Genomic DNA, 14,159 nt, shown 5'->3' on the forward strand with positions numbered 1-14,159 from the left:
TTGCTTATTTATAAATTAGTTTTATTTTACAACTTACAATCGTTTAGCAGTAACATTATGACTGTATCAACCTAACCCAAACTTTTAGCTGGTATTAGTGTATTTGGATATAAACTAAAACTATCACAAAATATACGTAAAATAATAAAACAATTATGTACATAAAGTTAGGGAGATAAACAGGTGATTTTTAACCGGCACATGCATTATGTACCCTCTTATTTATAAAAAAGCTAATCCTATTCATGTTAAACCACTGTAGAGATGACGAGAAACATGTTTAAACTAAAATAAGGGTTAACTTTTTTATGAATAAAAGTGCTACACAATACTCAAAATCTGGATTTAAACGAATGATGAACTACTAGAAAACTTTTAAGTGCCTTATAACTAAACAAAGAATTGAACAACTTTTCAATACATACAATCCATTGTTATTTAATTGAATCCGATTTGGGGATAATTGTCCAATTCTGTGATCAGATTTAAGTACCTAATTAAAGTTTCCCACTCAACAACTACGTAATTAATACATAATATGATGAAACAGGCCATACTATTGCAAAATGTTGTATCTAAAGAAATCACGTTACATAACTTTTTTCAAGTGAACTTTTTGCATGCATATTAAATAAATTCATCTATCAATAAAATAAAAGTAATATAAGTACTTTCATTTAATAAAAAAATGTAAATGAAGTTGTAATTCAGAAGTTTCAATTGGTGAAATGATTACTGAACTTGAAAGGGACGGATTGTATCAATCTGTTTTGATTGAACCGTTGGGTCATTCTCTGTGATATAAATTAGTAATAAAACACTATATCAACGTGCCTGATGCAATACAGTGAAACATTAAATGCAAAATAAGCTACATATATGTGTATATTGTTCCACTAAAACGTACACAACCATTATACAAAATATACAATAACTAAGAAGTTGTGTTAATAAGACTAACACTAAATAATAGTGTACATATTTAGTAAATTTTCGCTTCAGAAAATAGTCCAAATTTGACTACAATTTACAAAAAACTTTTGGTTTGCAATTAATTCCTTAAAACAGTTATAAATATAGCCAAATATTTACAAATTTCGAGTTGACACGTGATATCTTACATATATACTAGTATATCTTAATATAGTGGACATGGAAGTGATTTTCACAATTCGCAGGCTAATCAATCCAAGAGCTCGGTTAAATTACGTAATTATGTTAATTGTACTTATATCAATGTAAATAGGTCGGACAGGGCATACTAGAGTTTTAATTCATTAATTATCCTGTTGTGAATATGAGGACTTGTTTAGCAACAATTAGACATTTCCGCAACATGGCGAATATTTTTGGAACATTACATTATTGTATAAGGCGGTGGTTCATGTTTTTTTTAGATTTAAACTATAAATTAGTGCAGTTGTGCAACCACTCTTTATAGCAATTTTAAATACTAACAACAATAACTTAATGTCATGTCATAATGAAAGCTTCAAGTATTTTAATTATATATTTAATGAAAACATTTGACTGGACTTAAGTGGGGATATAAACGCACCCATATCTCTATTTCGAGGTAACGACACTTCCATCTAAGCTGTCGGTCCGAATTAATTTATCTCTTTCGTCTTATGCCCACTAACATTATCCTCATTAGAAAAAAAATCAAGTATTTCTACTTGTAAAGCGCTTTGCCCTCATTGGTCAATCCTCTTATAGACCGAATATGTTGAATACTTGACACTATCTGCTATAACTGTGTGAAATATGTATGATAATAATCCGGCTCTGTATTTACAGGCGAATTGTAATATGTAGGGCTCGTGATAAATTAAAGTCACATGCCAGAAACGAATGGCACTTGAACGTTGTCGTTATGTAAACTATCATCGCATTTTCCCGCAAAATTCTATCACATACGTAATTATGATATTAATTAATCTAAAAAATATCGATTTTTCTCCTATATCAGATAATGGCCATATCAACGACTGACATGCGAATACATAAATATCAATTATTGTTTGTGTTTTTAGAACAATGTTCATGTAAATTTCTTACATCATGGAATTCTGCGGATAAATCTCGGAGCGCATTTACTCTATGATATCATCAAATTACAATGCTAGCTCTAGTTACATCACTACAACCATAATTAGTAAAGTATTTTGTATCATTTAAATGGACAAACGAGGATATAGTCGCCGTACTACAAAATATTCACATATTATTATAATTAAATAACACTTATATTCACATTATTTTATATGTTAAGTAACAATACTTATGTCTAGTCACAAATCCGTTGTCAGTTACAGCCTGTATTTTAACGATTGGGTGCGGAAAACGCGTCTAGCGTGGACACAAGAGTCAACGTTATTTAGTTAATAGAATAGCATAAACAATATCGGTACTTACAATTGGCAGTCAGATTAGTGCTGTATTGAATACTTATAACACGAAATAAGTAAGAAAGTATAAAAATATATTTTGAATAACTGTTGTCTTCACAAGGAGGTGACTACTCTAGCATGTTTCTGCATCAATAAATCTTGTCCTTATATAGCGCTGTTTAGTCTAAGATACCACGAGATAACAATTTGACGATTGAATCAATGCATACCAACAGATTGTATCAAGTTATTCATCTATTATTACATATTACAAGGACTAAATCTCATTTTTGCCTTTATTTGCCGCTCTAGGTATATGGCCTCAACTATCAATCGATCTAAGGACATCATAAAAAGATAATAATTTATATTACATTAATTTCAATTTGGAACATGCTATAACATCATATGTCGCTATTTCCGCTACTTTATGAAACGCGCGTTTAATACCCCTGGTGTTTCAAGGCTGCGGCGACCACTTCCCATTAGATGCCTTTGTTTTTTTTTTATACCCCAGTTGTATAAAAAAAACTCGATACCGTATTGAAGTCTTAAAATGTCATTGTCCATCCCATATAATAACAGATCTTCAGGCTATATTGCAAGAGTTTCGTCCCGTGCAGTTGAGGCGAGTGTGGTGCGGGTGCTTGGAGGCCCGCGCGCGGTGGCGGCTGGGCGCGGCCGAGATGGCGTACGACTTCAAGTGCGACTTCAGCGTGGTCGGCAGCGGCAACCGCTCCAGCCCGTACACTGACGTCCGCGCCACTATCGCTCGGCAACACAGCTCTTGGAGGCTTAGTACTGTAGGAAAAAAAAGAAATATTTCAAATCCATTGAAACACAACAAAATATCAACATTCCTTATCCATACTAATATTACAATAAATGAAAAAGTGTGTCTGTCACGCTTACACGCCATAATATAGTTAATGACCCGAGGTCAAACATAGGCAACATCTTATATAAAATAAATGATACCTAAAGGTTTATAATCATTAAAAAAAACTTTATACATGTATTTTACAACGAAAACTGTTGACTATACTACATTGATCTGTAGAAAAAAAAATAGGTCAAAAACTTTTTCAAAACACTTACCTTTATTGCTCCTCCATAACCTTTCCATACCGTTCCGATGCAGCGCCATCCTGGACAGCTCACAGAAGCTCTCCCTAATGTTGAAGTCACACAGCGGGCTGACTTCAAAGAAAGCCATGTGGTTCTTTGCAGCGTACAGCTCCGCGTCGCGCTCTTGCACTTGCCGCTTAAAAGCTAAATGTAGCCGGTTGCCTACCAGCACTTTTGGTACTCCTGGAGCATGCTGGAATTATTTCAAAAATTATAAATCATACTGCAATCTGTTATGATAAATGTGAAAATATCATGTAAAAAAAGCAGGGAGTGGTGTCATTTTCTGTGTGAAGACAGTTGGAGCGGGGAGTGACTTAGCTAGGGAAGTCATAATGTTAAAGATTTTGTAAACAAAGTATGTAGAAAGTCGTCGAGTGGTAAGTAGTAGTCAAGTCCTATAAATTTATAATAATAAATAAATTCTTGATTTGACTTATTCAACAAGTTCTGAATAAAACTGATTTAATATCATTTGTTACATTGATGGAAATGTTCAAATATAATACAAAATATAAAACATACTAAATATATTAATAATTAAATACCAATAAATAGGAATCAGAAATCTTTACCTTTTCTACTTCCTCCAACCACCTGTCAATGCTGTCAAAAGACCATTTGTTTGTGATATCATACACAAGTAGTATCCCCTGTGCTCCTCGCGAATACGAGCGTATGATAGTGCAGAATCTCCCTTGACCTGATGTGTCCCATAGTTGTAGCTTCACCCTTTTGCCATCTAGCAAAATTGTTGTTGTTTTGTATGCTAAAAAATGGTAATTCAATAAATTCTTCAGTCATTCTGCAGAAAACAGTTTCTGCAGAATGACTGTTACTCCTTTGCACAAAATAATTATTTCAGGAAATCTGCAATATGTGTCAGACATGTTTTTTGTAATTTATTGTATGAAAAATAAGTATATCCCAACTAATATTATAAATGAGAAAGTAAGTTTGTCTGTTTGTTACCTCTTCACACATTATCTACTGGACCAATTGTTATGAAATTGGTACAAATGTAGAAAATAACCTGGAATAACACATGGGTACTTTTTATCTTGAAATTCCCATGAAGCCCCGCATTGCAGATAATATGTATATAAAATTGATTTAGGGAAATTACATGTATAATGGCAGGTTTATTCCATGTATCTATGTAGAATTTATCATGAAATTGTACTATACTCTGTGCCAAGCAGAGGAACAACTTAAAATCAATATGAAATGTCCATCTAAAGGGCATCATGCTATTTAAGCAGAATAGACACCACTAACAATTGAACTTTATTATATCTTCTGTGTCTTGTTTAGTTGAATGATTAATGTTTGAGTCGAATTTTGAATGTAGTTCTATGCTCCTTACCGCTACCACTGCAAAATGGAGAATCAGCAGATCCATCCTCTAGATCTTGGAGGATCTCTTGCTTGCCGACATCGGAGTCCCCTACCAATAAGACCTTCAACAAATAGTCATAGGATTTTGGGGCTGCTGGTGGTCGTCCTGGAATAAAATGTTATGTGAAGTTGTGTTATAAACATATAACCAGTATCTTAGGGCTTAAGGGTCTGGAATGTTGTATGGATTAATCCTAAATGGGTAAACTTATAACTCATTATACAATCAAAAGAAATATGCAAAATTATTAATTTTTAAAATAATTATATTTAAAGATTTAAAGACGTGCAGACAAAACTAAAGAAAAATACAATATGTTCAAATGTCATTACATTATATCACAAATAAAAACAAAAAGAGAAGGAACATTTTATAGTCCAAACAAGTTTAAATTTATTTCAAAGCAGAACAACTATCACTCATAGATGGGGACTTCATTCCTTTTTTGTTTATTTACTATCAAAATGTCAATCAATTGTGTTACATACCTGTTCTTTGGTGATGTGAGCGAGGTAGAGTAGTGCTCCCATTTTGAGCTACCTGGCTGATCGCTCCTTGGGATGCTGCTACCGCTCCGGACGTCGGGTACATAGTCATGGTGAAGTATCTCTCCCGATCTCCAGGTGGTCGTTGCCACACACAAATGTATACATACTAAAGTCCAACCGCCGATATTTTATGTTATCAAACCATCTGTAGTATGTAGAATATAGAAAAACCGTTCAATAATACAGAAACTATTCAGATCAATGTAAAATACGAGAATAATCCACTTTATCTCAGTCAAAGATGAAAAGATGTATTTACTGTACACAAGGTCGACACAGTTAAGTTTTCCACATAGTTGCAACTTGATGTATTTTTGATTAAATACCAATAAATTGCTATCAATAGCGTACCGTAACGTAACAAATGCAATAATTAATTACGTTTTAATTTCGATACAAAAACGTTTTGCAAGTTGCAAGAGAAAGAAAATAAATTAACGAATGAATGAATGAACGGCGACTGACAGATGAGATGACTGCCAATATTGAACTGTTGAATAAGAAAATTGATATTATGAAAAGAATGAACAAATGTTAGTTTCTATATGTTGGCAAAACCTACTATTCCTAATAGATAGAGAAAACTATAAACCTCATGATATTTGCTTTTCGTCCTTACTAGAAAGAAAAACAAAAGAAGGGCCTCGCGCGGGACAGAACACTAGTATCTTTTGTCTTTCACTGCGTCTGGTTGTACAACGCCTAATCTGCCACCTATATGTATATGAGATGGGTCGGGAAGATTTATGTAAATGTTCTATCTCATTCGGCTATGTTAGCCCGTGGTCTTGTCGAATGCCCCTTTCCTTTTATTTTGACTACAGTTGCAAGAGTTTCCAATGTTTTTTCAAGTCTGCTTTAAAAAATTGCTGGACACAATAAAATTATAGTCGTGGGCATGTGAATATAACGAAATTTATTTCATACTCTTATAAACAACACATTGATAACAATTTTGGGGAACTATATCGATGACACATTAAAAATATTATAAATATTATAATACACAGCCGCAGACATGTTTACAAACATAAAATAGTAATAACAAAGATTATACTTATAACTATAGAAGGCTATCTTAGTCTTGGTAGTCTTGTTTAGGAGTTTTGAATTTTGGAGATTCAGACGATTATTATTCAATTTTTTTTATGAATTATCATTCATAAAAAAAAATTAAACATACCTTTTCTAAGCTAAAATATGTTTTGTCACTATAGCACTTTTATAATATTCGAAATTGACAGAGACAAAAAGTAATTTTAGCTTAGAGTATGTTTTAACTTTTTTATGAATAACAGAGTCAGCATTTTAGCAGTTTATATTATAACCTTACAAATACACTTATCATGGTATATTTAAATACAGTGATATAAAGGGAAAATTAGTATGTATCCAAACCGGGAAGTGGGAATGTCTGGCTGAATTGAGCGACTTCGTTATGGAGCTTATTAATTTTATCTTTGAATTCGGCGCTTTCTTCGATAGTCTTGTTGAAATTTGCGATTTTTGGTCCGGACACTTTAACGATTTCTTGCGCGATCTTTACAGCTCGGTCGATATAATCCACTACTCTGTCGATATCGGCTTCTTTCATGCCTCTTGTGGTCAAGGCAGGAGTACCTAGAATTACACAAATAAATGAAATATAATCATTACGAATAAACACTTTTAATTATTTTATGCTATTATTTATGCCTATATCAAATCATGATACGTAGGTAGGGAACAAATGTCTGGACATGGGGTTTCTGCCCGAGACTGGCAGAAGGAGCAAATCCACAAACGACAAAATGGAAAAAAAAATGCTGATGCCGCCGCGGTATACATTATCGAACCCTGTCGAACTTTAACGGATTTGGTATAAATAAAAGCTCTCATACAATTAATAAGTCAAAAGAAAAATGAAATAGAACAACACAAACTCACCGAGCCTGATGCCGCTGGGGTTCAGCGCACTCTTGTCGCCGGGCACAGTGTTCTTGTTGCAGGCGACGCCGCACAGCTCCAGCACGCGCTCAGCCGGCGCCCCCGCGAGCCCCACACTGCGCATGTCCACCAGCGCCAGGTGCACGTCTGTGCCGCCCGTCGCTATGTTGTAGCCCCGCGATATCAGCCCTTGGCACAAGCGTTTGGCGTTCTTTATTACCTGAAATATATCATAGTACCTATATCAATTTCATCCGTAGAAACTACTGTGTATGAAAAGCTGGATGTAGACTCTTTGGAATGTAGGGGAGCACTGAGAACGCATTTTCCGAAATAAATATATAAATGGATAAATTTAATTTTATAACCAGTTAGGAAAAACTGAAGAAAAAAAATCTTTAAAACTACGCAACGGATTTTGTTGCGAGTATTTCTAATAGAGTGATAAAGAGGAAGGTTTATATGTATATAACTTGCAATAACTTAATATTGTACCCGTGCAATGCCGGGGCGGGCCGCTAATTTATTTAGCTATTTTTAATTTTTCAACTAACCTGCTTTTGATACTCTATAAACTCAGGCGTCGTAGCTTGCTTCATGGCCGTAGCGATGGCGGCTATGGCGTTGTTGTGGGGTCCTCCCTGGAGCCCGGGGAATACTGCTTGGTTGATCTTGTTCTCCAAGTCGTACAGGACTTTGGTGCCGTCGGCTGCCACGGAGCGCACTCCTTTGCGGAAGAAGATGACGCCGGCGCGAGGGCCTCGCAGTGTCTTGTGTGTGGTGGTTGAGACTATGTCTGCATACTCAAATGGACTGGGAATCACACCTGTAATAAATTGTATGATTTATTACATATTTTTTACTTGTTTTTTTTTATTTAGCCTCTAGGTGTTGTGTCCCACTGCTGGGCACTTATTTAAATTTACTTATTTAGACAAAAAAAAAGAAAAAAAAGTTAAACCAAGACTGTATGGAGATGCGTCGGTCACGTACCCAAAAGACACTCATAAAAATCCCAATCAATCTATGTTTTTTCCTACCAGCACCTTAAGGTCACGCTTATGATTGCCTAGTATTAGCTAGTTCAATATATATTAAAAAAAAAACAGATATAACTAACCAGCAGCCACGAGCCCGGACACGTGCGCCATGTCCGCCATCAGGTACGCTCCAGTCTCGTCGGCGATCTGCCTGAAGCGCTTGTAGTCGAGGCAGCGCGAGTAGCAGCTGATGCCTGCGATGATGACGCGCGGCTTGAAATCACGCGCCAATTCCGCCAAATTGTCGTAGTCTATCAGACCAGTCTTTGGATCCACCTGGAAGAAGCGTGAAAAAGGAATAAGTATTTATATATAATATACAGATTCTTGGGAGATCTAATAAAGGGTACAAATAATGCGATGGAATTTAATTAATTTATGTTGCAATCAGGATGGTCGACTCGAAGAAGTTTGGTACGTACAATACACTTAGCTTTGGTACGTTACCTGGGGCTCGATTCTCACTCATTCGAAGTTCACTTCATCAATTTTCTCCAATTTTATTCCGATGGTTTTAAGGAAATTTACAAATGAAAAGTTGGATCGATCGTTTACACGAACTTTTTGACGGTGATTTCTTGCACTGTTTAGTGCTAGACCATCAAAAAACTGGAAAAACCTGATGAAGTGAACTTCAATTGCATAAGAATCGGGCCCCTGTCCTCAAAGTTTATTTCATTAAAGGTAAAAAACTACGTAGGCTACGTTAATATTTATACAAATCAATTCAGTTGTTTTTATGTATGTCGAACAAACATTAAAACTTTTATAGGCCGATAAATTGGCAATAAAATTCAATCGACATTATAGAGTGGGTCGTAACTATAGTAGGTATATACCTATATGATAAACAATATACACACATAATCCTGTCCAGCATATTTGTTTAATGCCAAAGTTCCCTTGGAAACAAATTTAGTACTACATATGTATATATTAATAGTCAGGCTCTGGCTGCGAACACGCCGACTGCAAAGTCGTTGAAACGTCAACTACATTTAAAAAAAGTTATGTGCTTTATAAATTTGTAGTTATGTGTTTGATCAAAGCGGAAAGTTTAAAAAACTAAGAATAACCTACCCTACTACTTACACAATAGGTTCTGGTTTTCATGTCAAGAGAAGACCCTCGACGTACATTTCCATTTTATAAATAAGGTCATGAAACGATAGGTAAAAATGTTATTTAAAGCAAATATAAACAGCAAAATATATAAATAAACGCAGAACTCACTTATCAATAAAAATTACATCAGTTATAAGTCTAAAGGGTCAATATCTTGCATTGTAACTATAACAGGTCAAGTTACTGATAAGGGGGCTTGTTGTCGTGTTTATAGTAAATATTTGCTCATTTATATACCTAATGTTCCAAAGTAATATAAATACAAAATTACATGACGAGGTTGAGGCCAAGTAATAAGGGTTCTGAATAAACATCTAATCTATATACGTAATCATTTACAATGGGCGTGAAGACCAACCAATGTTAAAAACGAAAAATAAATGGACTTGATTTGAGATTTTTTACATCTTTTGCCGCTCGTGGACTTGTTTTCGAACTTGGAGGATTCAAGATACATTGCTGGTTTTAGTGAAAAATCAGCAATGTATCTTGAATTTTTGACGTGACGTTAAATAAAAGCACTGATACAAACTACATGCATTCGCGCCGGATATGGCCGAGTTCGGCGATAATGTGTGGCCGGTATAATACTGCGAGTGAATAGAGAATTATGGACTCAAAATTTTAAAATGAATCCATCCCATCAAATTAATATTCTTCATGAGACTTTTATACCTTATAGGGCTTGCTCTCGAAAAATAGCGAAGTGGCAGAAATTTTCTTGGTAGGTGTGAAGAATCCATGTGTGAGATGTCCACCATCCGGTAAGTGCAAACCCATGATGCGGCCCTGTGGTTCCACAATACCCGTGTATACAGCAAAGTTGGCGGGTGAACCTGCAAACATTATTTTATAGCTTATTAAATCGATGGTGATCCAGTAGTGAAGACCAATATCTGTGATTTTAAGCAACATATCGCGATGGAACATATACCAGATTTTGAGTTAGACCTCCTGCTATACAACTGTGAAAAGTCCATAAATTTCCATCCAGTAGTTTTTGTGTGAGGCGCAAACGAACATAAACACAAAACAAAGACAGACAAAAATATTAAAAAAAAGTTTTGGCTTTTATTAGTTACATAAATACCGCCCATAATAATTTTTATTCTATGAACAGACATAGCCTACTTAAGTTTTATTACATGTCTAGATCGATTTCGATCCAAGAATTAAAATAAATACTGAACTTAAATAGGTATAATAATGTGTGTCAATTCAATTTGTAATCAACAAAATTAATTCATTGTCATCAATATTATTCTTAATTAAGCAATTATTTAATTACTGACTTTCAATATCTTTACATACATAATATGGATGCACTGAATGCAATACAGATACAGTATTACGTCCACATTTTGCTGTAAGATGCGCTTATTGGTGTAATTTAAATTCATCTCATCACCTATTAGAAGAATCTCCAGTTTAAAGTTCTTTACTTGACTTTTATTGGAAAAGTCAATCAAGGGAAAGAACTGCGCGGCAGGATAGGCCCGCCAGCACATTCTATCTTTTTTTGTTGTTAGTATTTCGCTTTCATTTGACCAGCGAGAGAACTGAATGCCATGCCATTTTTATTTTGGAATGAAAGGCAAACTAGCAATCTGTTCACCTGATGGTAAGTGGTCACCAACGCCAGAGAACAATTGCAAAACTAGGACATTATTCAAGAATGAAATACCTGAATAAGGCTGCACATTTACTCCCCATTCTTCCTCACTCAGTCTATATGCCTTCAAAGACCTTTTCTGAGCCATTATTTCTATTTCATCAATGAACTCATTTCCACCATAATATCTGAAACAAAAATTACCTATTACATTGATGACATTCTATCTATAAATGAAAAAAAAAAATGGCACAGAGGGAGAAAACATGACATGATTATCATGCATAATTTGTTGCTACATGAGTAGGTACACACCATAACCATTTGTATCAGAATTAAGTACTTATAATGGTTTCCTTTCATTCATGAATATGAGGAGCATTTAGTTCCCTGTATGTAATGCTTTTGTAAACAGTAGATATACATGGAATTGATTAGTAAACATCTTTAGTTTGTGAAATGTTCATGTTGCATTGATAACAAACTCCCTCATTAACTCATTGTCAGAAATCAACACAGGGAGTGGTGTTTGTCTGTAAAATTATTATTATTTAAGAGCATAATTGTTGTTGTATTCAGTATGATAAGAAGAATCTATATCTTTCTATCATGTTTGAAAGCCTCTATAATAATTAAATTAAACATTAGTAATAGTATTTTCTATAGCAAAAGTTAGTATTTACTTTATTAAAATAATTCAAGATCAAATTATATGTAATATTTTTATCTATAGACATTCATAGTTGTACCTTTGATTTGGCATGCCTTCTGAATACTTGTTATGTAGGCAAGAGCTAAGGCACTGCAGCACAGGAACAGATGTGAAATTCTCCGATGCAATCATCTCTAGTCCCGTTAGTTGTCTATGTTTCTCTTTCTTAATAATTTCAAATAATTCAGGGTCTGTATCCCACAAGTTTCCATTGAGTAGGCTGTTCATTGTTGAAGTAGTATGGATGGTCTTCTTGTCAAAGTGCTACAATAAAAAAATAAGATTTTCTATACAAGTGATAGAGCAATAGTAGTATACAAGTATACAGTAAGACATATACTGACTGATTCACAAATAAAATGATAATAATATGAAGTTCAGTGGGAGTGACCTGTGGCCGATATGAATGATAGTGCAATCATAAACAAAAATTGATTGTTACATCACTCTTCACAGCTTCATTACATCTTTTCTGGGTCCTTATCAATAGATAATTGTTGTTATGAAATTAAATATTACTAAAATAAGATTTGAGGGCTTAGTTTTAAAACTGTAAACATTTTAGATGTTATCCCAAACTAATATTATAAATGAGAAAGTAAGTTTTTTTGTTTTGTTTGTAACCTCTTCACACATTATCTACTGGACCAATTGTTATGAAATTTGGTACATACATGGTTAAAAACTAATACATAGGGTATTTTCATTCTAAAATTACTATGTGAGCGAAGCCCTCGAGTGCAGCTAGTACAATATAAAATATGTATTTATTATTTTATTCTGGCTAGGAACCTCAACAACCCCTGATTAAAAGATCATTTCACCCAGTACAAACTAAATATCTAGATAGACCAAGTTTTGGCTGCTTTTGTGACTACATTTTAATGTGGTAATGAATAAATAACTATAACTTTTATTTATTGAAAACAATAGAAATTCATGTATTGTAGTTAGTATTAGTCACAAAGACCTTATAAGGAAAAAAATAAATTTGAGTCAAAATATATACAATAGAGTCAGAAATATAGGTGAAATTAAGAAAATTTCAGGCAAAACACTGTACATATAGTGTTACAAAAATCTAAGCCTAAGTAACTACCCAGACCAAATAGGTGAATTTTAATTGAAAAATAATATGAGAAAGACGGTGAATGACTTACTTTTACAACTGCCGGTACAATAACCTAACTAAACCAACCAAAGTAAAACCAAAACGTGACAATAAAATGCGTACCTATACTTGTTGTTTGATCAGCGATTGAGCACGTTGAGTTTAAAAAGTTGAAAATATGCATGTGATATATAAAAAATGGTTATTGTTAAAAGTTACCTTAAAGTTGAATATTGTTTGTAAACTTTGCGCCGATTTCCTGAAATTTTGATGTGATACTTGGAAAAATCTACGGTGACCATCAAATAAACACGTACGTATAGTTGAAAAACTCATGGCAAACAGAATTCTATACTTTTCTACTTTAACAACTACACTTCATACGTTTAATTGTATAAAAGAAATAATGTTTTTATCAACTCTGATAACCCATTATGAACTTTGTTTTGACATTACGTTGAGCGAGCAGAAAACTGGCTGACTTGATATGGACTGTTGATTAATGAATCTGTGTTGCCATATTGTGCTACTCTTTAACAAGTTACATAAAAATTAAACATTAGTACCAATTAAATCCTTTAGAAAATTAAATATTAAGTTTATACAGACCCATATAAAACTAATTTCATTTACATGTTCTAATTTTAAATTAAATTAACTAAACTAGTAAAATTTATTAAGATTTTCAGAAGATTTCATCTTATCACATGCATGAAGCATGAAATGTAAGTCAGTGAACCTCCTAAAGACCGCTGCACCATCCTATCGGCTATCATATCCACGGCTCTGTTTCTGCATCCCCTGACCCTGCGCACAAGCGATAGAAACTTCTTGTAAATGATCTCAATTGTTATCATCTCCAGTATCTCATCTGTTTATAGACGTAATGGTCCAATCCAAGGAGCGTAATATCTAATTAGGTATGTTTTTAAGTACCTTTTGCTTTGTCCAGAATCAAAGCAAGGCTAAAGAGTATCAATCAGCACAACATCAATATAAAAAAATTAAAATATGCAGATTACACTGTCCCCAAAGCATAATGGTAGGTTGCAGCGAAAAAAAATCACTGTATTTTTTCTGTTAGGCCAATATGTTTTGCAAAATAACCTACATGGTGACTTAACTGTTACTTTGGTAACACTGAAAAAACGTTCCATTTTATGCA

The 14,159-nt window shown here is 34.0% G+C and overlaps 2 protein-coding genes across 4 annotated transcripts; both read right to left on the reverse strand.

The window, feature by feature from the left end:
* Positions 1 to 4: 4 nt before the first annotated feature.
* Positions 5 to 5,935, reverse strand: Rab40. The gene is made up of 5 exons (XM_053751115.2): positions 5,409 to 5,935; positions 4,888 to 5,025; positions 4,097 to 4,290; positions 3,492 to 3,714; positions 5 to 3,194 (listed from the first exon to the last, which is right to left on the reverse strand). Exons 1-5 carry the CDS (start codon positions 5,515 to 5,517, stop codon positions 2,983 to 2,985), a joined length of 876 nt encoding a protein of 291 aa, XP_053607090.1. The 5' UTR covers positions 5,518 to 5,935; the 3' UTR covers positions 5 to 2,982.
* A 430-nt stretch (positions 5,936 to 6,365) lies between these two features.
* On the reverse strand, positions 6,366 to 13,479 carry Shmt (Serine hydroxymethyl transferase). Of its 3 annotated transcripts, none has more exons than XM_053751112.2 (8): positions 13,214 to 13,479; positions 11,921 to 12,147; positions 11,244 to 11,359; positions 10,235 to 10,395; positions 8,515 to 8,710; positions 7,949 to 8,220; positions 7,395 to 7,614; positions 6,366 to 7,088 (listed from the first exon to the last, which is right to left on the reverse strand). In XM_053751112.2, exons 1-8 carry the CDS (start codon positions 13,328 to 13,330, stop codon positions 6,850 to 6,852), a joined length of 1,548 nt encoding a protein of 515 aa, XP_053607087.1. In that variant the 5' UTR covers positions 13,331 to 13,479; the 3' UTR covers positions 6,366 to 6,849. The 3 variants fall into 3 exon arrangements, with proteins under 3 accessions (XP_053607087.1, XP_053607089.1, XP_064292287.1); XM_053751114.2 differs by lacking the exon at positions 13,214 to 13,479 and adding an exon at positions 13,044 to 13,180; XM_064436217.1 differs by lacking the exon at positions 13,214 to 13,479 and adding an exon at positions 13,118 to 13,146.
* Between the last annotated feature and the right edge of the window lie 680 nt (positions 13,480 to 14,159).

This window comes from Plodia interpunctella, chromosome 11, assembly GCF_027563975.2.
Source record: "Plodia interpunctella isolate USDA-ARS_2022_Savannah chromosome 11, ilPloInte3.2, whole genome shotgun sequence".
Lineage (NCBI taxonomy): Eukaryota > Metazoa > Arthropoda > Insecta > Lepidoptera > Pyralidae > Plodia > Plodia interpunctella.